Here is a 24,013-nt window from a genome sequence, read left to right on the forward strand (position 1 = left end):
CTCATCTCCAGATTTATGGATTTGTTTGGTAAGGCTCTGCTGTCCTTGATCATAACAAGAGGTATATTGTCTGTCAAGCGCCTGCTATATACCCACTTTTTTAAGTGCCTTATGAATTGAATTTGAAAACAATTTTATGAGAAGTACCCCATTTTTTAGAAGTACCCCATTTTTAAAATGAGTGAGGGAGCTGGGGGTTCATTCACTTGTTACACTGTTTTTGAGTATCCATCATATGCTAGGCAGAAGGGGTACAGTAGTAAACAAAATAGTTTCTGCTGTAAGAGATCTTATAGCCTGGTTGGGGAAATAGCTAGGTAAATAAGAAATGCAATATTGTGTTTTCCATGCTGCATTATGGGGAGTACAGGGTTCTCCAGGATAACGGAAGGGAGGCACCTAACCCTTCCCTGGATGGCTAAGCAGTTACCTGAAGAATGAATAGAAGTTCATCAAGTGAAGAAGGGAGAAGGCTCTCCAGGACGGAGAAGATAGCAAAGTCTTGGACTAGAACGTAGGTCTTTCTAGCCCTTCCATCTGGTCACACTGCTCTGTTTCTGGTTAACAGTTTGTAGGACACAAATGCACCTAGGATAATGAGATTTAAAATCCAAAGGAATTGATTGAAGCCTTAATTGTTATCATTTCCTAGGCTCATGATCTTGGGCCTCAACACCCTCATCTGTAATTTGAGGGTTGTATGTACCTGCTCATAGGACTGTTGTGAAGATTATTATCATGATCTATGCAAGGTATTTTGAGAATAGCAGTTACATAGATAATAGCCATTTATGAAATGTTTTAACATTTAAATTGTGGCTCTTCTGACAGAGTAGACAAGCTCTTGACATTTTGTAAGTAAATCCAGTCCAAACTTTATAAATGCTACTTAGTGCCAACATGTGGACTAAGGATTGCTGAAGTATGTGTTCCTGGGAGGGGCACTTTTGCCCTCTCAAATCACATTTGTAGAGATATGACTTAATATGCATCTAGTTTTATTTTATTTTTTTATTTTTTTTTTCAACATTTATTTATTTTTGGGACAGAGAGAGACAGAGCATGAACAGGGGAGGGGCAGAGAGAGAGGGAGACACAGAATCCGGAACAGGCTCCAGGCTCTGAGCCATCAGCCCAGAGCCTGACGCGGGGCTCGAACTCACGGACCGCGAGATCGTGACCTGGCTGAAGTTGGACGCTTAACCGACTGCGCCACCCAGGCGCCCCAATATGCATCTAGTTTTAAATCCATTTAGGTGTCATCTGTGTTTGATGCAGTTCATAAATAAATGAAAAGACTTTAGTGTGCCTGGGTGGCTTAGTTGCTTAAACATCTGACTTAGGCTCACATCATGATCTCGTGGTTTGTGAGTTCAAGCCCCACATCGGGCTGTCTGCTGTCAGCACAGAGCCTACATCAGATACTCTGTTCCCCCTCTCTCTGCCCCTTCTCTGCTTTCTTTCTCTCTCTCAAAAATAAATAAACATTAAAACATACTTTAATATTAAATAAATAAATGAAATATGATATGGTTTATTAAAAAAAAAAAAAGATTTGTGGAGTTCAGACAGACCTGAGTTCAAGGCCTGTTTTTGCTACTCATTAGTCTTGTAACCTTGGGCAAACTACTTAAACTCTGATCTTCCCTTTCATTCTCAGTGAAATAGGATTAATTACAATTTGCAGTGTCAGGATTAAATAGGCTCAAGTAAGGAAACACCTAGCACACCTAGTATAGTGCACATAGATGGTGCTCTTTGTACCTGTCTCATTAAAGAGTTTATAGTTTCCTGATGGATGTTTAAAATTAGGCTTCCTGAGGATTGTGGGCATAGATAGGCACAGAGAGGAAGCAGTAGGATAAGGGCATTTTGTCCAGGGTTAGCACGTTTCTTATTTTGCTTGTACAGTAGTTCAGATTTCCCGTGGCTGGTTGGGTTACATCTTGTTCTGTGCAACTGAGAACAATTGTGGCAGTGTAGGGGCTGTAGAATAGCTTAACACCGGATAGCCGTCAGCTAATGTATAGTCAGCTGGTCAGTGTTCACTATAATTGTTAACAGAAAGGCAGAATCTTCCTGGAGAGGAAACGTTTCAGAAATACAGCGATTCAGGGCTGTCTTCGCAAGAGAGACATCCGAGATGTGAAAAGAGAGGGACCAGCTGGCCACCAAAGTAGCATTGCACAGGTGTGGTTAGCTAGTACGGGGCCTTGCCTTTTACTGTGCTGCATTCCGACAACAGCACACTCCAGGAACCGCTCCAGCCACCAAAACTCACAAGAGATGGATCTATAAGGCACTGGTCCTAATTTTTTCAGTCACTTTGGGAAGAACTCATTCTGTGTCCTTTTCTGGGGCATCTCCTTCCTGATATCAAGGTCCGTAGGTGGCAGCATTAGCTATTAAAAAGTTGCATGAGGGGCACCTGGGTGGCTCAGTTGGTTAAGCATCTGACTTCTGCTCACATCATGATCTCACAGTTGGTGAGTTCCAGACCTGCCTCAGGCTCTCTGCTGTCAGTTCAGAGCCCACTTCTGATCCTCTGTCTCCCTCTCTCTTTGCCCCTCCCCTTTTCTCTCTTTTTCTGAAAAACAAATAAACATTAAAATAAATAAACTTTTTTTTTTTTTTAAGTTGCATGAGATTAGAGGGATGGGTTTACTCCAGTGGACAGTTTTGTACAGGCTATTGTGAAACTTTATATGATGAACTTTATATTGTGAAACTTTATGCCACTCCACTTTCCTTGTGACCCAGATCTTCAGGTTTTCACAGCTGTCATTTCTTTATGAAATTTTGATTTTGCCATTAAAAAACAAGACCACTTTCCATGAATGCTTTCTGAGGTGGATTATTAGGTTACACAAACACACACACTTCTCCCCCCCACCAAAAAAGAAAAAAAAAAACAATGTGTTGTGGTTTTTTTTGTAGATGTATGGTGTTTCCCCAGAAGAATTAAAGAAAAAAATTTTTAATGTTTATTTTTGAGAGAGAGAGACAGAGCATGAGTTGGGAAGGAGCAGAGAGAGAGGGAGACACAGAGCAGGCTCCAGGCTCTGAGCTGTCAGCACCGAGCCGGCCCAACACGGGGCCCCGAACTCACGAACCGTGAGATCATGACCTGAGCTGAAGTTGGATGCTCAACCAACCGAGCTGCCCAGGCACCCCTATGTATCCCCAGAAGAATTTAAAAGAAACTGGCAATGGTGGTTGCCTGTGAGAAGGGTGTACTGCTTAGCGGTGCAATGGGATAGGAAGGTGGACTAACTTAATTGCATATCCTATAGTATCTTTTGAATTCTATACTTCATTGGTTAATTCTATAGCTTGGTATGTATTGTCTATTCAACAGATTAAAAATTTGAAATCCCTAATTCCAGCCCCCACACAATTTTATCTCTGTGTGCCACTCTCTGTTTTCTTATCCACGGGCAGCTCTGTTTTATATTTTTGCAATCATTTTGTCTGTACCTGTATCCAGCTAGGATACTTTTAGTTTCAGGTATCTGACAACCTCATCTCAAACTAGCTTACAGTGGCTTTTTATTTCTTCATACGAATAGAAAATCGGAGGCAGTTCTAAGTATGGTATGGTCAAGTAGTTCATTTACATCATTGAAGATCCAGTTCTTTTGTCTCTCTGGATTTTTCTTATCCTCAGCATTTGCTTTATCCCAAGGCTTTTTTCTTTTAGAGTTACAGTATGGCTGCCAGGCAGTCAGGACTGTAAGTGCTCTTGTTCAGTCTAGCGCATGTTAGAGGTAGAGACAGAAAGACAGAGACACTCTCAGACCTGCTCCAAGCATGGAATATACGTCCTTGCATTAGGACTGACAAGGCCAACTTAAGTCACGTAACCAGGGAGATGACATATACTAATTGGCTTAGTTCAATCAGAATCTACCTGGAACTGGGTTTGAGGACACCTTCCCTTGAACAAAATCAGAGTTCAGTTAGTGAGGAAGAAGTACAGAATGGCTAAATGGGTAAGGAGCCAACAAAGCCTACTACAGTATCTTAAAAAAAATTTTTTTTCCTGATGATAACAAAAAATACTTGTCTGTTGTATGGAAAATAAAGCACAGTTGGGAGAAGGCACTAAAAAGCACCTAATACCTCTATCCAAAAAACCACTTTGCTATACTTTTCTTCTACACATAGTTTTTACATAGTTGAGATCATACACCTTACTACCATTTTATATTTTAATGTCTGTAGAATATTCCACTATAATAATCTGTATGTACAAGAGTGAATGTTGTGGGGTATAAAGCAATTCATTTGTTTTTAAGCAATTTTTTAAATTTAAATTTTAGTTAACATACTGTGCAATATTGGTTTCAGGAGTAGAATTTCATGATTCATCACTTACATACAACACCCAGTGCATATTTCTGTTGGATATTCCCCGTAGAATTATTTCTCAGCATAAAGCTACTTATCAAAATATTTGACCATGTGTATGACTTTTATAATGTAGTGCAGTGTTACTTTCTAAAAGAATTGTATTTGCTTAAACTGCTACCAAAGCATGAGTGAACCAATTTCATTATAATCACTCCAGCATTGGGTTCTGTCATTGTGGGGCACCTGGTTGGCTCAGTCAGTAGAGCGCACAATTCTTGATTTTGGGGTTTTGAGTTTGAGCCCCACAAAGAGTGTAAAGATTACTTAAAAAAATAAAGTCTTTGAAAAAGAATTTGTGACCAATTTATTTACTAGGTATAAAATGGTAAAATGCTTTTGATGTGATCTTTATATTGATATCATTATCCCTATCCAATGTGTGGCTTGGGGTTTTATTTACCATAGGGATCTGCAAAGACTTGGAGAACTTCAGTCTGAATTAGCAGGAGTTGCTGACTTCTCTGCTACCTATCTTCGGTGTCAACTTCTTCTCATCAAGGTGGGCTTGAATCCATTGTTTGTGACTGTGCTTATAATGTGCATAAAGTGTATAAGAATGCACTTGAATGGATTCAGCAGTTCTTTTAGGCCATTAATATACAGTCTTATGTAGCTGCTTAGCAGTGGAGAAATTATTTACTTGGCAGTGTAATTATATTTGTCTCTAAAGAATTGTTAACTTGTGTGGGAATTTAATTTTTTTAATTTGGAAGTATTCTTTTATCATTATATAATTAGAGTAGATTGGATAACCATTTTCATTAGAATCATATGGATTTTAAATTGGTTTTTATAATTTGATTAGCATAGAACTTTTATATTATTTTCTTAAAATGCCAGTTTTACTTTGTCGAAGTCTTATTAGTCAAAGGTTGATTTCATTGCTTTTAAAATGGCCACCTTGCTGGCATTCTATATTAGGTGGTCAGATTTCATATATACACACACAAAGTTGGTAACCAAGAAGCTGTTTCAGTTTGCTGAGTTGAAAATGTGTTCAATTAGTTCAGTAGCTTTCAGCTTCTGCAGTAGAGTTCTCTAAATTTAGGCTTAGGATTTAGGGGACCCCTCTTACTTTATATGCCTTTATCTTGGCTTTAGTTCCAAGCGTCTTTAGTTACTTATTCTTTAGAGTGATTATTATATTTTTTTAAGTTTTTTTCTTTTTTTTAAGTTTATTTATTTTGAGAGAGAGGGAGCATGAATGCAGGAGGGGCAGAGAGAATCCCAAGCAGGCTTTGCACTGGAAGCAAGAGCCCGATGCGGGGCTCCAACTCACGAATGTGAGATGATGACCTGAATGAAAATTAAGAGTTGGAGACTTGACCGACTGAGCCACCTAGGCGCCCCTGAAGTAATTATGATATTTGACTAAAGTCAGAGTAAATGGAGTAGTTAGAAATTATTTCTCACTTTAAGATACGTGAGCTTAGGGCTTTGCAGGTGTGTGTATGTATGTGGAGGTGGGTGTGTATACTGAAATGGGTTGGGATTTAAACAGCTCTTGTTTGGCTAGATAGATTCTTTCAAATGTGTATGATGTGTATACCTGTGTAACCACCACCAGTCAAGATATAGAGCATTTCCATTATCCCCAAAAGTTCCTCTGTGCCATTTCACAAAGTTTTTTGTCTTTTCCAAACCTCTTTGTAACAGGGCTAATAATAATTCTACCTAGGTAAGGACTGGTAACAAGCAAGGTGTGTAAGAGCCTCGTGCTTAGTGTTTGACACATAGTGAATGCCATGTCATTGTTGGTCTTTCTTCTTTCTTGGCTTCTTATCTCTATAAGGAATACAAGCAGGTCTTTAAAAAGAATCCGGTTTTCTACAGTAGAAAAAGAAAAAATATTCCTACGAAGAACATAGAACTATGTTGTTCGTTCAGTGTCATGGAGTGTCAGTGTAGGTAAGGGGAAAAGGCTTAGAACCAAAGACAGGCAAATGTTTGATAACAGGGTAAAAGCGAAATAAATTCTGGCACAACTACTCAACAGTATATTCTGTAGCCAGTAATGATCTTTATGAAGACTTATACACCATGACAAAATACAGTTAATGTTATGTACCAAAAAAGCATACAAAATTATTTCTGCTTTGAGATTACAGCTATATAAAAAGCATACATATAAGAAATGACTCGAAATGAATTTTCAAAAACAAGGGTAGTATGATTTGGGTGATTTAAAAATTTCTGTATCTATAATTTAGACCTGCTACTGTCTTAACTGGATCCTCACCAGGTACATGTGACTATTGATTACTTGAAACGTTAGTTCAAATTGAGATGTGCTATAAATGCTAAATACACACTGATTTCTTAGAGTTGGTATGAAAAAAGAGTAAACTATTAATTTTTTAAAATACTGACTTTTTAGTGAAATTATAATAAATACACTAGGTTAAATAAACTATACTATTAAAATGAATTTTACCTCTTTTTACTTATAAAAATGTGGCTACTAGAAAACATAAAATTATGTATATGGTTTATGTTACGCTTCTGTTGGGAAATTGTTAGTTTAGGTTTTCTGTAAAGCCAATAAATTATGTCTGTAATGAGGAAGGACTGGAAATAAGGGACTGCAGCAGAGATTTATAAGAGAGTTGAGAGACGGGGCTGTTCAGATGAGAGGGGAGAGATGGAAGGTAAAATTGTGGCTCTTAGTGCTCGTTTTGAACGCAGATGGAGAGAGAGGGAGGAATCTAGGAAAGCCTGTTGATTTCTAGGTTGGGTATGTCAGTAAGGTGATAGGCTGTTCAAAGGATAGTGAACATGGGGCAAAATAAAAGCCCCATGGAAGGAGCATGGAAGGAAGCTCAAGGAAGAAGGGTCGAGGCAGCCTAGGTAGTCTAGTGGCTCTGGGAACAAGGAAGGACGAGAACCCTGGAAGCTGGCTTGCTTGCACATTTTGGTGAGACCTGGATGGCTCCTGCCCTTTGCTTGCAAGCACTGATCTGATCTGGATGTAGGGCCTTTGAGACAGGAATTGGATTGAATGGGGAGGAGCTCAAACCTTTGGTTTCCTCTTTCTTTATAGTAGGCAGGGTTTATTAGCTTAAAAGAATAAGATTGAGAGGAAGTCCTAATGCGGTAGATTTCCAAAGCAAAACAAACACATAAGCCTCAAATGACATGCCAGTCTTTCTGATCTCTTTGTTCATTTCTCTCCTGATTTGTCTGTGTAGGCCTTGCAAGAAAAGCTTTGGAATGTGGCTGCCCCATTGTATTTGAAGCAGAGTGATTTGGCCTCAGCAGCAGCAAAACAGGTAAACGTATCGGGACCTTCTCAAATGGATCTCTGTCTAGGAATTGTCTCGTCTAAGTTGGAGTCAGAGGCTTTCACATGGCTCCACGCCTCTGTTGTGGCCTCCCCAGTTCCAGCCTGTGATATGAGAAGCAGCATAATTAGGGGACACAGCACTGGCTTGCTTGCTTCCTTCTTCCCTCCCTCCCTTCCTCCCTTCTTTCCTCCCTTCCTCCCTTCTTTCCTCCCTTCCTCCCTTTGTTCCATCCCTCTGTCCTAGGGCAGGGGGAAGAGAAAGGGAGACACAAAATCCCTAGCAGGCTCCGCAGTGTCAGCACAGAGCCTGACTCAGGACTCAGTCTCACGAACTGTGAGATCGTGACCTGAGCCAAGATCAAACTGGATGCTTAACTGACTGAGCCAGCCAGGTACCCTTTAACTGGATGATTTCTAAGATGCTTTATTGTTCTAAAAATATATTATTATCAGTTTGTATTTTAGATAGACTAGAATCCAATAAATACTGTCATAAATCGTTTATCTGAAAGTCTAGCTGAACTCATTTTGAGGTTGTTTATATTTTTAGCCTGTACCATCTCTTGAATGTTAAAAGGTCCCCTTATGTTGTCCTCAGTTCATTAAGTAGCTTTTAATTATATTTGCCTTGAATTTATTTCTGTGTAGCTTTGAGCAGTTTCCCTTCATTCCTAGGTATTGGGATTTAGTGAACTCTTCTCTGGGTCATGTCTTCCAGATTGGGAGTCGGTATATGACCGAGTCATTATGACCCAGTAGCAAGCTAAAGATGGTGACTGTGATTGTTAAAGTACAGTTCACTAAGTAATTTCAGGTCTATTTTAATTAATTATCACAGTAATCCCATTAGGTAAGAATAAATATTAAGTCCATTTTATAGATTGAACAGTTAAGGATCAGCAGGTTAAATTCATAGAGCTATAGGTAGTAGAATTAGGGAATTGAGCCCATAGCTCCTGATACCCACAGTGTTTTGTTTCCCTTGTTCTACTTGATCTTTCATCTGACCTAGATTCCTCCTCAGATCTGCTCTGTGGCTTATTGTAGGGGAATAGAGCCTAAGGACTAGTACTCCAGAATGGCAAGGATGGGACCAGGGAGCAGTAATCTGAGAGGAAGAAGGGAAAGGAATCCTCATTACTAGGTTCCAGATACTGTACTAAGTGCTTTCCATACTCCATTTTATCCTTTAAATTTTATGACTTTGGGGCTGTTTCTTCCCTGTTTACAGATAATGAAACTGAGGCACTATGTAATTAACTTGTCTTACTGCCAGTTGTGGGAGAGTCTGGAGTCCTTTCTCTGACCCCAAAGCCCTCAAAGGAAGACAAGCACAGATTCGGGAGAGAAGTATCATTGGATGGGAGTAGCTGATTTGGATAGAAGAGAGCAAGAGCTTAATGCACTGGGCTTGAGCTGAGGTCATAGACATTGTTTTCTGCACTTGTTCTCTCTCCAGACTCCCTTCAACAGACCAGGCCCATAGAACAGTCTCTCTGGATGACTAATACGTGGTTAATGGTTCCTGATGCTAAATCCTTGAGGACTTTTCCTGGGGTTGGGTGTCCATACACAGTGTTTATTCATTTGTACCCACAGTTTAAGGGTAACAAACAGTGCTTTACAGTTTTATCAGTGATTAAACTTTTAATATCTTCACGTCATCAACTAAGATGACTTTGTTACCAGATGAAAGTCTTTTTTTTTTTTTTTATTTTATTTATTTTTGAGAGAGCGAGCAAGTGAGCATGGGGGTTGGGGGCAGGCAGAGAGAGAGAGGAAGCCAGTCTAAAGCAGGCTTTAGGCTCTGAGTTGTCAGCACAGAGCCTGACAGAGAGCTCCAACTCAGAAGCCCTGAGATCATGACTTGAGCCAAAGTCAGATGCTTAACCAACTGAGCCACGCAGCCACCCCAAAAGTCTTTTTTTTTTTTCAAGTATTATCTTTATTTGAGAGAGAAATAGCAAACAGGAGAGGGACACAGGGAGACAGAATCCCAGGCAGGCTCCACACTGCCAGCACAGAGCCCTCTGTGGGGCTCGAACTCACAAACCATGAGATCATGACCTGAGCTGAAGTCAAGAATCGGATGCTTAACCGACTGAGCCACCCAGGTGCCCCCCCGAAAATCTTTTTTTTTAACTAACAAAACAACTTACTCTCTTTTTGTAAGATATACTAGAGTAATTTCTCACAACACATATTAATTTTTATCAAATTATCCTAATTTCTGTCACCATAGGCACTTAAATATCTCAGTTCAGTATTAAAACTCAGTTCAGGGGTGCCTGTGTAGCTCAGTTGGTTAAGCATCTGACTTTTTCAACATTTATTTATTTTTGGGACAGAGAGAGACAGAGCATGAACGGGGGAGGGGCAGAGAGAGAGGGAGACACAGAATCGGAAACAGGCTCCAGGCTCTGAGCCATCAGCCCAGAGCCCAACGCGGGGCTCGAACTCCCGGACCGCGAGATCGTGACCTGGCTGAAGTCGGACGCTTAACCAACTGCGCCACCCAGGCGCCCCAAGCATCTGACTTTTAATCTCAGGTGGAGTCTCAGTCTCAGGGTCGTGAGTTTGAGCCCTGCATTGGTCTCCATGTTAGGCATGGAGCCTACTTAAAAACAAACTCCGTTCAGAATTGCACCTAGAATTCTCTGTTGCTCTCAAGACCATTATGATACTTTTACTGATTGTTAATTACCTTTCCTTATAGATCATGGAAGAGACCTACAAAATGGAATTCATGTACAGTGGTGTGGAGAACAAACAGGTGGTGATTATCCATCACATGAGGCTGCAGGCCAAAGCCTTGCAACTTATAGTAACAGCACGGACTACTCGAGGGTAAGATGTGTGGCTGGCTAAAAGCGAGGCACAGTCCTTTCAAAGACGCTTCCAAATGCATTCAGAGATCTCACCAAAGTTAATGAGAAGTGAAAAGATACTTAGGAAAGATTAGCTAAGAGGTATACAAACTCTTCATTTTCTCAGATATTCCAAGTTCTATCTTTGGAACAAATTAAGTCTCTGGAAAACCCCTCCAGTGGCTCTCTGTTGCCTACAGCACAACATAAGACTTGATTAGGCAACAATGACATTCTTTTTGGTCCTTGCTAGATTTCTTTAAGAATTTAGTGCCAGGAACCATTTTTTCTCTTCTGAAGGGACTAGTAGGCTCTCCAAGGCAGTGAAGACAAATAAAGAGAATGTGCAGTGTAGTGAGACTACCTTGTTCAAACCCAGACCTCTCCACTTCCTAGTTGTTTGATGATGAATGGGTTTTTTTAAGCCTCTCTGTGCCTTGTTTCCCTGTCTGTAAAAAGAGAATGATGACAGCGTCTGTCTCATGGGGTTTTTATGAAGAATAAATGGGATAATACATGTAGAAGCACTTAACATGGTACTTGGTACATAGTAAGAGCTCACTATCGGACTTTCTAATAGAATTGCCATATTTCATTGGTTCTAAAATGCACATTTAAAATTTTAACTTCTCTGAAATTTTGATTTTATACTTTTTTAATTTCGATTTTGCCATATTTTGATTGAAAGTGTTTTTATTGTCCATTTCTTATTTCATAAAATAAAGGTGCATCTTAAGAATGATGCATTGTAGATTTGATACAATGCAGTAACTTGTTCCCAGGTGGAGGACACATGTGATGCTTAGTCAAGTGATTGTGTCAGTCTAAATGTGGCACAGAGAAGGAAATAGGAGTGTTTTTAAGCACTGAAAAATACCGAGGCAGAAAGAACATTTTGAATGTTATTCGATTTCTTCACTTATTTTGATCTAGTGACCTGATAAAATCTGGTAATGATTTAATCTTAGAGATAGCCATACATCCATTTAACAAATGTTTAATCCCTACTATTTGCCAGTCACAGCTGAGCAAAGACAGGTGCTTGTGTTGGCATCTACACTTTTTTATTTAAAGAAAATAGATATATTCTTCAGTTTATGTATAATTACTAAAAAAAATTTTTTTTTAATTTAAATATTGCAGATTAAGTGAAGGTTCCCTGGTAATCTACCCCTTCTAAAACAACTGTCAACAGACTCTTCCCAAGCCAGATAAACACATCTACATTATAAATGTGTGCGTATTAATATAAATAGAATAATGATATACTTTGTATTCTGCCTCCTTTAAATTTCATCCAACAGTATTTCTTTTTTTTTTTTTTTAACATATAATTTATTGTCAAGTTAGCTAACATAGGTTGCATACAGTGTGCTCTTCTTTCGGGGGTAGATTCCTGTGATTCATTGCTTACATATAACACCCAGTGCTCACCCCAATAAGTGCCCATCACTCATTTCCCACTGCCCCCCCACCATCAACCCTTAGCTTGTTCTCTGCACTTGGGTCTCTTATGGTTTGCCTCACTGTCTGTTTGAAACTGTTTTTGCCCCAACAGTATTTCATTTTTCCATGTCCTTATACAAAGACTCTAATATATTTGGTCTTTACTTGTGCTGTAGTAATTTATATTTTCCATTTGTGTGCATTCCTGCTTCTTTCCTTTCTTTTCTTTCCTTTCTTTTCTTTTCTTTTCTTTCTTTTCTTTTCTTTTCTTTTCTTTTCTTTTCTTTTCTTTTCTTTTCTTTTCTTTTCTTTTCTTTTCTTTTCTTTCTTTCTTGGCTTTTGCTGGATTGGTTGTTTTCTTTATATCTTTGTTTCATGCAAGGGTTTGAAAGTTCTGATCCTACTTCTCTTGTATGTGCTGCTGAAGCGAGCATGAGTTCTGATCCTACTTCTAACCTTTTCAGGTGAGAGGCAGTACAAGATAGGGGTTAAGAGGACTATGGTTCTTTGTTGCTTAGACTCAGATCTTGATTCCCACCATTTGGAAACTTAGTAACCTTGGACAAGTTACTGAATATTTCTGTGCCTCATTTCGATCCCTGTAAGTTAAACTAGGATAATAATAGTATATGCCTCGTCCTCATAGGGATATTGCAAGGATTATTGAATTATTATATGTAAAGCTCTTAAAATACTTGCCTGACTCATTCAGACTAAACACTTGATAAATGTTAGCTTATATTAGTTGTAGAAATAGTATTTTTACTTATTTTTACTTACATTTTTAATAAACATATTCAACTTATCAGCACAAAAAATTAAATAGACTTTTTAATCACCTTTATCACAGTCACCTCAGATCAAGATGAAAATTCTAATGTGTTTTTATTTCATTGTCTCATACTGTTAAATAGTTCGGAATTAAGTTTCAGCTTATTATGTTTTTATAATGTATTTATTTTAAGAATCCTTTCTTAAAGTATGCATTAATCTTTATAAGTACTTTTTCAAAATGAGTTAGCTCTAACTTGCTCACTCATTTGTGTATGTGTGTGTGCCACAGTTGCTTTTTAAAATTCCTTGTCCTTTTTTTAAAAAAAATTTCTGTTTATTAATTTTTGAGAGAGCGAGAAAGCGAGCACGAGTGGGGGAGGGGGAGGGAGGGGTGAGGGAGACACAGAATCCTAAGCATGCTTCAGGCTCAGAGCTGTCAGTGTAGAGCACAATGTGGGGCTTGACCTCATGAACCACAAGATCGTGACCTGAGCTGGTCAGACGTTTAACCGACTGAGCCACCCAGGCACCCCTAAAATTCCTTGTTCTAATTCACTATTTCTAGTAGTTGTTTTTCTGAATAAGTATGTAAGTGGTACACTCATTGAGACCCTGCATGTCCGAAACTGCCTCTCTTTTGCTCTTATGCATAATTGGAATTCTTTCAGAACTCTGTAAATGTTGCTGAGTTACTGTTTAGTATTTAATGTTACAGTTAGGATATCCGATGTCAGTTTGGTTCTCTTTCCTTTGTTTCCTTATTTTTCTTGGTTCTTTTTTTTTCTCTCTGTTTAGAATTCAGAAATTCTACCAGGATGTGTGTAGATACGTGTTTTCTTTCAATGCTTTTAACTGACCTTCAGTGGGACTTTGAAGTATAAACTCTGTTTTTAGCTCAGGGATCTTTTCCCAACCATTATTTCTTTAATTACTACTACTTCCATCCACTCCAGTCTGTCATACTGGATGTTGGTCTTCTGGATCTATTTTCCCTTATATCTTTTTCTCATAATTTCAGTGTCTTAGCTTTTCTACTGTATATTCTTGTAAATTCCTCAATGTGCTCCTTTTTTTTTAACTTTTTTTTTTTTAATCTTTTTTATTTTTGAGAGAGACAGAAAGACAGAATGCAAGCAGGGGAGTAACAGAGGGAGAGGGAGACACAGAATCCTAAGCAGGCTCCAGGCTCTGGACTGTCAGCACAGAGCCCGACGCGGGGCTCGAACTCACAAACCATGAGATCATGACCTGAAACGAAGTCGGACGCCCAACCGACTGAGCCACTCAGGCACCCCTCAATATGCTCTTTTAAGTTATGACTTCAGTTTTCATCATTTTTCAATATAGTATTCCTTACTTTTGAGTTGATTTCATTATTACTGTTCATTTACCAGTATGCTTTCTTCAGTGTGCCCTTTTCATAGCCGTTTCTCTTGCTTTATCAGTGCAGTATCCTTTCAGATCTCCTCTTTAATCTCACTGAGGTTATTTATTAGAATTAAAAAAAAGATTTTCTGAGCTTTCTTGCCTTGACTTTCTCTCACTGAGGTCTGCTTGGTCTCCTTTACAGCCCTGATCATAGCATCTAATGATTTTCCATTGTCTTTGCATACTTATAAATGGAAGTAGATCAGTGTTTGGTTTCCCAGTGGACTTTACTTTTCCTCTGCTTTCCTTCCTTACCCCGAGAAAAAAGTGGAGGTTCTTAGTGATAAAGACCTACTTCATATAGCATGTAGGTGAGGCTTCTTGGTCTGTTTTGGGGTTTGGAGGTAGTTCCCAAATCTATTTTATGTTTTACTATGGGGAAGTTCTACAAGATGACTCTCTATAGGCAGACCCCACATTGATACTGCTTGGCTGAATTGTTTTCTTTTTACCCCCTCCTGAGGTCTCCTTTCCAGCCCTCTTACTCCGGGAGATCTTTAGTGGGTGAACCTCACTATCAGATTGCAGTTCCATTTCTGGTAGTTTATCAGAGTTAAGAAAGTTTCAAGTGCTACCTGTTTTTTAGGAAAATAATTCAAATGCATGTTGTTTGTAGAGTAAGTTTCCATTTGTCATTTCTCATTTATTTGTTCATTCAACAGATATTTATTGAATAGTTGCTTGTGCCAGAAAATATATATCAAAATAACTAATATAAAAGTCCCTGCTCTCATGGAGCTTACATTTTAGTAGAAAGACTAAACTAGGTTATTAAGAACCTTGACACCCTTTTCTTGCATGTTTTTATATAAGGAGAGAGTATTTGTCTGTTTTTCCTCACTGGAATTTTACTCCTCTAATGAATACAGTATTAATGAAAATAAATACAAAGTTTCATTTGGAAATTACAAGAAATAAAAAGAAAATGAGTGGCTGTGAAGCCAGAGAAGCCAAGTAAGGAAAGAACATAGTCCTGTCTATGGGCAAATTAGTAACAACACTTTTCGCCTTCTGCATGAGAATTTGACCTTTGGTTAACTTTCTAGGTATATTCGCTGGAAACCTGGTATATCAGCTGTATTTACTAAGTAACACTGTGATCATAAAAATTGTCACTGAGAAAACTGCATATAGACCAGAAGGGACTATTAGTAAACTGTAATTGCCTGATGCAGACACCATAGCTTTGGGTTCTACTGAGTGCAGTGATTCTTTTAACTGGGCACATCCCTTGTGGGGACCCTGGAGGGTATGCCTATGGATTTGTTTCAAGAAATGTTAGCACCTGTGGAGCATGAGGCTTCTAATCCAGGCTGGTCTCCAAACTCAACTGACGTAGATGTCATCTCCTTGTACCTGAGCTGTCTGTCCACGGCAAGATCACAGCTCCCAGACAGCTCTGTGGACGGCTGAATGGAGTGCGGTGAGGACTCCTGCAGGGGAGGAACGTGGCGCTGGATTGCCTGCAAGCTGTGCTTCTGCCCTGTATCCTTAGTGAGTCTGATGCCAGGCACGGTCTATGATAGCCCTTGATTTTGAGTGTTCATTGAGCCTGATAGCCACTGAAGTGTTTTAATTGGGTCTTGGCATTCTGGCAGATATTTTCCCCCTAGGTCCATTAGGAATCTGCTCTTCCTTTTAGAGATAATTTTGATAGTGTAATCCTCTGATTTCCTTTCACGTAGGCTCAGGTTTCTGGGAATTTGGTCCTCATTCCTCAGTTCGAAGGTTACGTAAGCCAAATATATGTATGTATGTTTGTTTTTCTCTTTTTCTACAGAGTTGACCCCTTATTTGGGATGTGTGAAAAGTTTTTACAGGAAGTGGACTTTTTTCAGAGGTAACTATTTCATTACCATCTAGCTTACTGACTCCTGGTTATGCAGATAACAGCACTTAGAGGGCAACAAGAGCAATCAGAAGCTAGAATCCTTGGTTTAACCCACGCATCCAACCTGTTATCTGTGGCAGTGTGCCCTCGCGCATTTTTTTTAAGGGTATGTAAACTTCTTTAAACTTAGCTAAATGTGCAACAGTGGTACAGTAAAAATATCGGGAATCATTTGGATTCAACATTCAGCTGGGCCACAAAAAGACAAGTATCTAGATGGTAAAACAAACTTTTTTGTTGAAAAATCTCAACAAAAAAGTTCTTTTCCCCACTGTTCTTTATAGAGAAATATGGAAATTCAACAACAGTAATCTACAAGAAATTGTTCCATAATTCTGTAGGTAGCCTTTATTTTGTAGTACAGCTATGTTTTCTCAGAGTTCTGTATGAAATAAATTGGTTAAAACAGATCTAGTAGATGAATGGAAGGCTTAGCGAAGAAGTGGTAGTTGAATTGGTGACCAGACATGTGATGTACTGGCAATATAATACTAGGAGGAAAGAATTTATAGGATTTTATAGTCTAATATTTATTAAGTCAGATATTTCATTCTTCCACCCCTTATCCCTGCCCCCATGAACTTCATCAAACCTGAAGTTTACATGACTATGCTTTTGAGTCTTCATCTGGGTGAGATAGCTTCCTGTAGGGCTGAGTTGCAATACCATGCTTCACCAGTGGGTGCTGCTCTCTAGCAGATGATACATTCCAGTTTGGCTCTTTAAGATCCTAGCTTCACATCTCAACTGAGTTCATGCCTTACTTTGGTTTTAGATTTTTTTTCTCCCTCCCTCCTCCCTCCCTCCCTCTTTCCCTTTTTCTTTCTTTCTTTCATTCTTTCTTTCTGAGAGAGTCTGTGCGAGCAGGGGAGAGGGGAAGAGGGGGAGAGAGAGAGAGAGAGAGAGAGAGAGAGAGAGAGAGAGAATATGAATGAATGAATGAATGAATGAATGAATGAATCTTAAGCAGGCTTCATGCTCAGTGTGGAGCCCAACGTGGGGCTTGATCCTACAACCCTGGGACCATGACCTGAGCTGAAATCAAGAGTTGGATACTCAACCGACTGAGCCACCCAGGTGCCCTTGGTTTTAGATTTAAGATGGAGAGTCTTTTTGCACATTTGGGTTGAAGAGACTTTTAGGAAGGTGATAGCTCTGGTATGCCATAGTTTCTCATCTCTTGCATAGAGTTGTACATTCTTTCTTAATTCAGCCCCTGAGTCCCTGCACTGCTATTACCTCAGTGAAATATTTTTCGACTGTCCCCTTCTATAAGGCATGAGTACTGTGGAATCAGAGCTGGGAATGAGTTTATTTAACATTTTTAAGCCTCAGTGCAACATCATTTTCTCTGAATCTCTGTGTTCCTTTCTACAAATATAAGCCCCATTAAGATAGACATTTTCTTCTCTTTTGCTGACTGTTATGTCCCTGGTGCCTGTGATAGTAGTTGGCACTTGCAGTCTTAAAGACGTATTTGTTAACTTAATTAATGAATCTATAATATGAAAATAATGATTGTAACAATGCACAGGATTTCTGGGAGGATTAAATAAGATCATGCCAAACACTTGAAGAGTATATCTGGCACATAGGGGTATTCAATAAACAAGGCTATCAGGATGCTCATATCACCAAGGCGTAATTATCTAGGTGCCTGGCTTTCTCATTCAGGGACCATGAGCTCCTTCAGTTCATCACTTCTCCTACCTTAGGATTTGGCATATGTTTGGGGATCATCCTGTGGTAAATGAATGCTTAGTCACTTGGCTTCTGTTTGTTCCTGCAGGTGTTTTATTGCTGATTTGCCCCACCTACAGGACAGCTTTGTGGACAAACTTCTTGACCTGATGCCCCGACTCATGACATCCAAACCTGTAGAAGTTGTCAAAATTGTACAGACCATGCTGCGGCAGAGTACCTTCTTACACCTCCCCCTTCCAGAGCAGGTCCTGTCAAGTCTGTTCAGACAGTCAGAACTGTTGACGTTGGTGATCTTCTTTGACCAGTTGAATAGCTGGGCTAGAGCCTTCCCTCTGATTGGCTTTCACATGTTCACCTGTTAATAACGAGACAGAAAGCTTGCACGGATCATGTTTTGTCGCCCAGGGATGACCTGGCTTCAGGATCATTATGTTTTTTTCTTGCTTGCAGATCCACAAAGCTTCAGCCACAATCATTGAGCCAGCAGGCGAGTCAGACAACCCTTTGCGGTTTACATCCGGGTTGGTTGTGGCCCTGGATGTTGATGCAACCCTGGAACATGTGCAGGATCCCCAAAGCACCGTGAAGGTCCAGGTCTGTCAGATTTTGGTCCTCATAGAGCTTCTAGACCATGTGTTGAAGCATTTAACTTCAGCAGCCCTGTAATTTCTACCTGAGGGACAGAAAGTGAGGAGACAGAAGAGATGATTCTTAATGGTAAAGAGTCTTGATGTGAATCCCATCTCTTCCGCTGATTGTGGTTTAGAGCAAGTTACTTTAAACTCTGAACTTCAGGGGCGCCTGGGTGGCGCAGTCGGTTAAGCGTCCGGCTTCAGCCAGGTCACGATCTCGCAGTCTGTGAGTTCGAGCCCCGCGTCAGGCTCTGGGCTGATGGCTCAGAGCCTGGAGCCTGTTTCCGATTCTGTGTCTCCCTCTCTCTCTGCCCCTCCCCCGTTCATGCTGTCTCTCTCTGTCCTAAAAATAAATAAACGTTGAAAAAAAAATAAAAAAAAAAAAACAACTCTGAACTTCAGATTCTACAACTGACAACTAGGAACAATTGAACTAGGAACACTAAAAGGAAATGAAGTATATAAAGCCACTGGTACCCAGTAAGGGTTCACTGAATGACAGGGGTCTTTCTAGTCTTCCAATGTGAAGTTAAAACTTGGTATTTTCAGGGCTGCAAGCAAACTGTAATAAACAAATCCTTTTCAGGCTGTGGATGGGTCCACTTGGTGAGCAAAATTTATGGGTTGAAAAAATCACTAGGGAGTATTTTTTCCTAAGTTAGACATATTAGAGACACATGCCAGATGCAATAGAGATACCAGTCAGTTTAAACAGTCTGCAATTAAGCCCCACAAAAATACTACCCACTTGCCCATCCATCCACCCATCCACGAAGTAATGCTTACTCACATGATGAGCACTAGGGTTGCAGGAGTGAATGTGTTAAATTCTTGCCCTCAGGATGCTCAGTTTCAGTGAAAGACAAATAGATATGCAGTTATAAAACAGAAGTTCAGTCATCATTCAGACATGCACAGAAGAATACTGGGGCCTCTTAATAAATACCTGATTGGTCGCGTACTATAGGCCTAATTTTGGGAACCCATCTGCAACACTACCATCTGAAAAAAGACCCAGCCATTTAAATGAGCTGACTTATTCTCAAGAATAAGAGACTGACTGGTTCACTAAAGTAATGGAGTAATGTACTGACTCAGCTTCTGACTATGAAACTAGGAAGTTTCAAAGACAAGAATGGAGGGGAACACAGTATGCCATTCTAAATATGCCTCTTTGGCATAAAGAATATTTGGGGATGATTGTTTTTGAGAGGCCACAGAACCTGGAGAATCTCTAAAAACAGAGAAGTTGCCCTTTTGTGAGGGAAATTTACATTTATAAGGGAAATCACCATTTGTAAAGGTGTCTCCTTTGTACCTGGAAGACAAGGATTACTAAATCTCTAGAAACTCTTTTATCAGTGAAGCAGGCACCAATTTAAGTTTGCACAACAGGGGCACATGTCTGGCTTGGTTGGTAGAGCATGAACCCCAGGTTGGGCATAAAGATTAATATTTATTTACATATATATATATATTTTTTTTTTTTTTTTTTTTTTTTTTTTTTTTTTGCATAACAATCTTACCTTTGTTTATTGTGCTTACCTAGTAACCTCCCATAACTGGCTCCCTCCCACCGCAACACCTTCCTTTGGTCTTTGGTGGAAGATGGTATTTAAGGTGATGTCTTGGGCCATTTCAGGGAGTTAATCAGTTTTCCTGGGTATTTCCTATGTACACAGGATGTTTACATGTTTTAAACTTCTGTTTTTCTCCTGTTTATCTGTCTTTTATTATAAATGTGATCTTAGCCAAGAACCTAGAAAGGTAGAGGGAAAATTATTTTTCCTCCCCTACAGGCTTAATTCCAATTTTTAGGTACTATAAAAAATTCTGTAATATATTTACAATACACACACACACACACACACACACACACACAGTGAGACAATTTAATTTGGACGCTGTGGTTGGAGGCTGAGGAAAAGGAAGACTTTGTGGAGACACTCATGCATGGATGAGGTCTGAAAGGATGAGTAAGAGCAAAGGATAGGGGCTGAAGGAGGTATTCGAGGCATAAGGGATATGAATAAAAGTAGGGACACAAGCACTGACAGTAAGTGAGTACAATCTGAGGACAGAATAGCCTGGAGTCAGCAGGGAAAGCTTCTGGAAGAGGTAAGAATGAGTCAGGCCCTGAAGATTTGCCTGTGGTGACAGTAGAGGGGGGAAAAAAAGTCTGGCTTCCCAGCAGGAATCTTTTTTTTTTTTTTTTCATTAAGGAATCTTTATTATAAATCATAAGATGTACAGAGAACTAATTCTGAGTTGATGCTGCACATTTTTGGTTGTGTTTTTTTTTTCCCCCATATTAGTGGTTTTCTACCCTACCTCCACTTTAGAGTTACTCAGAAAACATTAAAAAGTAATGATGCACAGGCCTCAGCCTACACCAGTTAAATCAGAATCCAGAAGGTAGGCCCCATGACTATACCAGTAATTTTTTTTTTTTTTTGAGAACTCTTATATGATTCTAATGTGGAGCTAGGGTTGAGAACTACTGTTTCACATTTATCCCTGAAAAAAGTTTAGTGATCAACTAAGCATAAATGAAATTACAGGCAGATTATTTAAGGGTCATCTGCTAGACTTTACTAGAAAATGTCCAGAGCCACCCCACCAAGTGCATGGCCAAACTGTTTGGAAGCCTTCACAGGTGGGGAGCTCACTGTCTGTTTGCAGGACAGCTCTGATGGTAGGAACGTGCTGTCCAGACCAGCACTTTTTCTGTTTTGGACAGATGAGAGGAGATTATCACAAGAGTACCTGGTTTGGAGGGTCCCAAGCAGACCAGGTTCAGTCACTAGCTGTTGGCAAAATCCAAAGACCGAGAGACAGGTGGTAGTGAAACAAGACAGCAATTTATTTCAGGGACGAAATTCACTGAAATTATTTCACTGGGAAGACAGTAGGCTAATGTCTCCAAGACTGTCTCCATCGTGCTGAGAATACTTCCAGGTTTATAGAAGGAAAATGTGGACAAGGTGGGTGGGTACATGCAGGTGGGCAGTGAAGGTCGTCACTACTTGTCCTTGGGCCAATCGTGTGGGGTCTTGCTGGCTCAGTGCAGTCATTACTGCTTGAGGGGGTAGTTGTGGTTCCTGTCAGGAGATGCTTTGCCTTCTGGGTCTTTTGTCTAAGTTAAGAGATAGGTTGGAAAGAAGAACTGAATTGATGAGAAAGTTTGGGGTAAAAAATGGAGGTAGTTGAAGTCCTTTTTCATTATGGGACAGGTGGGCTGAGACCTGCCTCTTCAGAGTTGCATAGTTGAAAGACCTGTGTAGTTCCCTACTTTGTCCTTATCAGTAGATTTCCATAGTCCAGGCCATGTGGTTCTAGGATCAGCTGTATTTGTTCGTGTAGTTCGTTTGTACACCGTGCAGTGTGAGGGGCCCTCTGCATAGATAGCTGTGAGGCTCCCCTACGATAGTGAGGACAAGGCTCTGGCCATGTGTGAGATTTGAGAACTAGCCAGTGATTTGAGCTGTTAACAAAGAAAAAAAAAAAAAAAAGACAGCCCAAATTGGAGCCATTTGACCCCCACAACAGGAAACCAAGACTTAATTACAGTTTCGACCCATTCCAGGAATGTGTCCTTTCCATTTTGGACGACTCCTGGGAACATTTCTCTACTTGCTCGATACTCAGTAAAGCCAATTAGATCTTCAAACTTATGTGGTTGAATTTTGTTTTTTAACAGAGCAGACCCTTTGTTGACAGAGCTATAGAAAGAGCTTCCTAGCTGCTTATAACCTCGTGGAGAAAATGCAGTCACAAAATTATTCTAAATGGTTGGTGGTTGGTGGTGGGTGCTGGCCTGTGATGCGATTCAGAGCCAGGCAGGGAGCAAGTCACCCAGATGGGGGTGTCTGGGAAGGCTTTTCACACTCAGATTAGTACTTTTGCCTATTCTTGTACTGAATAGAGGCACTTTATTCCTATCACTTCTTCACCATGAGTTCAGGAAACATTTATCAAATACTGCTTTGTGCTAGGGCAGAGAGTACAGGGATCTCAACTGCATTACCTCCCACTCCTGGAACAGTTTTTAATGAAAGCTGGTATCTTCTTTCCCTCCTATTTTGGGGTTCACAACAGACACTGCAGTTTTGTTGAAAATTCATGGCTCTTCTATTTCTTTTTCTCACTTCTCTCACTTCTTAGGTCTTATATCCAGATGGCCAGGCTCAGATGATTCATCCTAAGCCAGCAGACTTCCGGAATCCTGGCCCAGGGCGCCACCGGCTTATCACTCAGGTGTACCTCTCCCACACTGCCTGGACAGGTAAGGGGTCAGTGGGCCAAGGTGGACAGGAGAATATGCTCCTGGGGATGACACTTACCTTGAGGCGTTTGTTTTTTTGCACTTTGAGAAATACATGGTTCAGTCAGGCCTGCTGAGGACTGTACTTAATTTCTTAAGGAGTTTGAAAGCTTAAACTGGCTGCATTTAGACTAATTTGCTGCAGTGCTTTGATTGCTTGTGGCACAAGATTTTGTCAGAAAGTATACAGGAGATTACAATAGAATGGAATCTCCTGGAAAGAGCCCTCGGCTGGATGCCAGCATACTATTTTCTTGTCCTAATTCTGCTACTGACTTGCCGCATAGCCTTGGACAAGCCACTCTCCCTTCTGAATCCATTTCCTCACCTTCCAAATGAAAATGATAATTCTCAACCTAGGAGTTGGTTCTGAGGATTGCTCTGTCTAGAAATGAAACAGTTTCATGTTTCTTACCCCAAATTAAAATCATTCTGTCTTTGTATATGAACCATTTAGTTCATTTCCCCCCAAACAAGTAAACTATTGCTGCCCTCCCCTTCCACATGGGCTGGTTTAATGTAATAATTTAATAATTTGTGAAAAGATAGGGAGGTTATGTAAGTAACTTTAAAAATTCTTAAGAATAAAATGGAAGAATACAAGTGCATGGGACATTACATTTCAAGCCTGTAAGGCTGCTTTAGAAACTGGAAAAAGTGGGGGGAGAATTGGCCTCACTGGTATTTTCTCAATCATTGAAGATGATTCAGAAGCATGGTTGTTATTGGGGAAGGTGTTTCATGACACCAAATTTGGTTTATTTTAGATTTAAGTGGTTGCTTTCTAGACTTTTCTTTCTCTATATTACTTACATGAGTGACTTAATGCCCTTATTAATGGTTTCCCTCTGTCAGGGGTGTTAGGTGGGTATAAATGACATAATAAAGTTTTCACAAAGAGGAAGTAGTGCTGTTGAATATCAGGGCAGCCCCTTTGGGGGTCTAGTCAGTGACCCTGGGCCTGGCCCAATTTAGGGGGCATCCGGCAATGCTCTACCCGGGATCTTCCTCCCTGAGCATCCCTCATTTCATATCCTTGCTGCCTGGAATGTTCTGCACTATTAGCCACCACAGGAAGGTAGAGAATTTCTTACTCTAATCTCTTCTCATAAAGGGATCCTAGACTTGATAGCTAGAAAGATAGGCCATGGGACAGTATTGTTTTGGAAGGCCCACAGCTCAGAGAGGCAAACCACAGCATGCTAGATCTCAGAAGAGCCTCAAAGTTCTTAGAGGGGCCTACCAACTTAC

General features: G+C 40.1%; 1 protein-coding gene across 2 annotated transcripts in view; it reads left to right on the forward strand.

Moving 5' to 3' along the window:
- Positions 1-24,013, forward strand: part of INTS4 (integrator complex subunit 4) — a 120,108-nt gene that overhangs the window by 93,299 nt on the left and 2,796 nt on the right. For both annotated transcript variants that reach the window (XM_045038686.1, XM_045038687.1), the window contains 7 exons: positions 4,819-4,912; positions 7,602-7,682; positions 10,413-10,543; positions 15,992-16,051; positions 17,892-18,051; positions 18,257-18,400; positions 22,603-22,723. In XM_045038686.1, the coding sequence (XP_044894621.1) occupies positions 4,819-4,912; positions 7,602-7,682; positions 10,413-10,543; positions 15,992-16,051; positions 17,892-18,051; positions 18,257-18,400; positions 22,603-22,723 (791 nt within the window). The remainder of the gene's footprint in view (positions 1-4,818; positions 4,913-7,601; positions 7,683-10,412; positions 10,544-15,991; positions 16,052-17,891; positions 18,052-18,256; positions 18,401-22,602; positions 22,724-24,013) is intronic.

Source organism: Felis catus, chromosome D1 (assembly GCF_018350175.1).
Source record: "Felis catus isolate Fca126 chromosome D1, F.catus_Fca126_mat1.0, whole genome shotgun sequence".
Classification (NCBI taxonomy): domain Eukaryota; kingdom Metazoa; phylum Chordata; class Mammalia; order Carnivora; family Felidae; genus Felis; species Felis catus.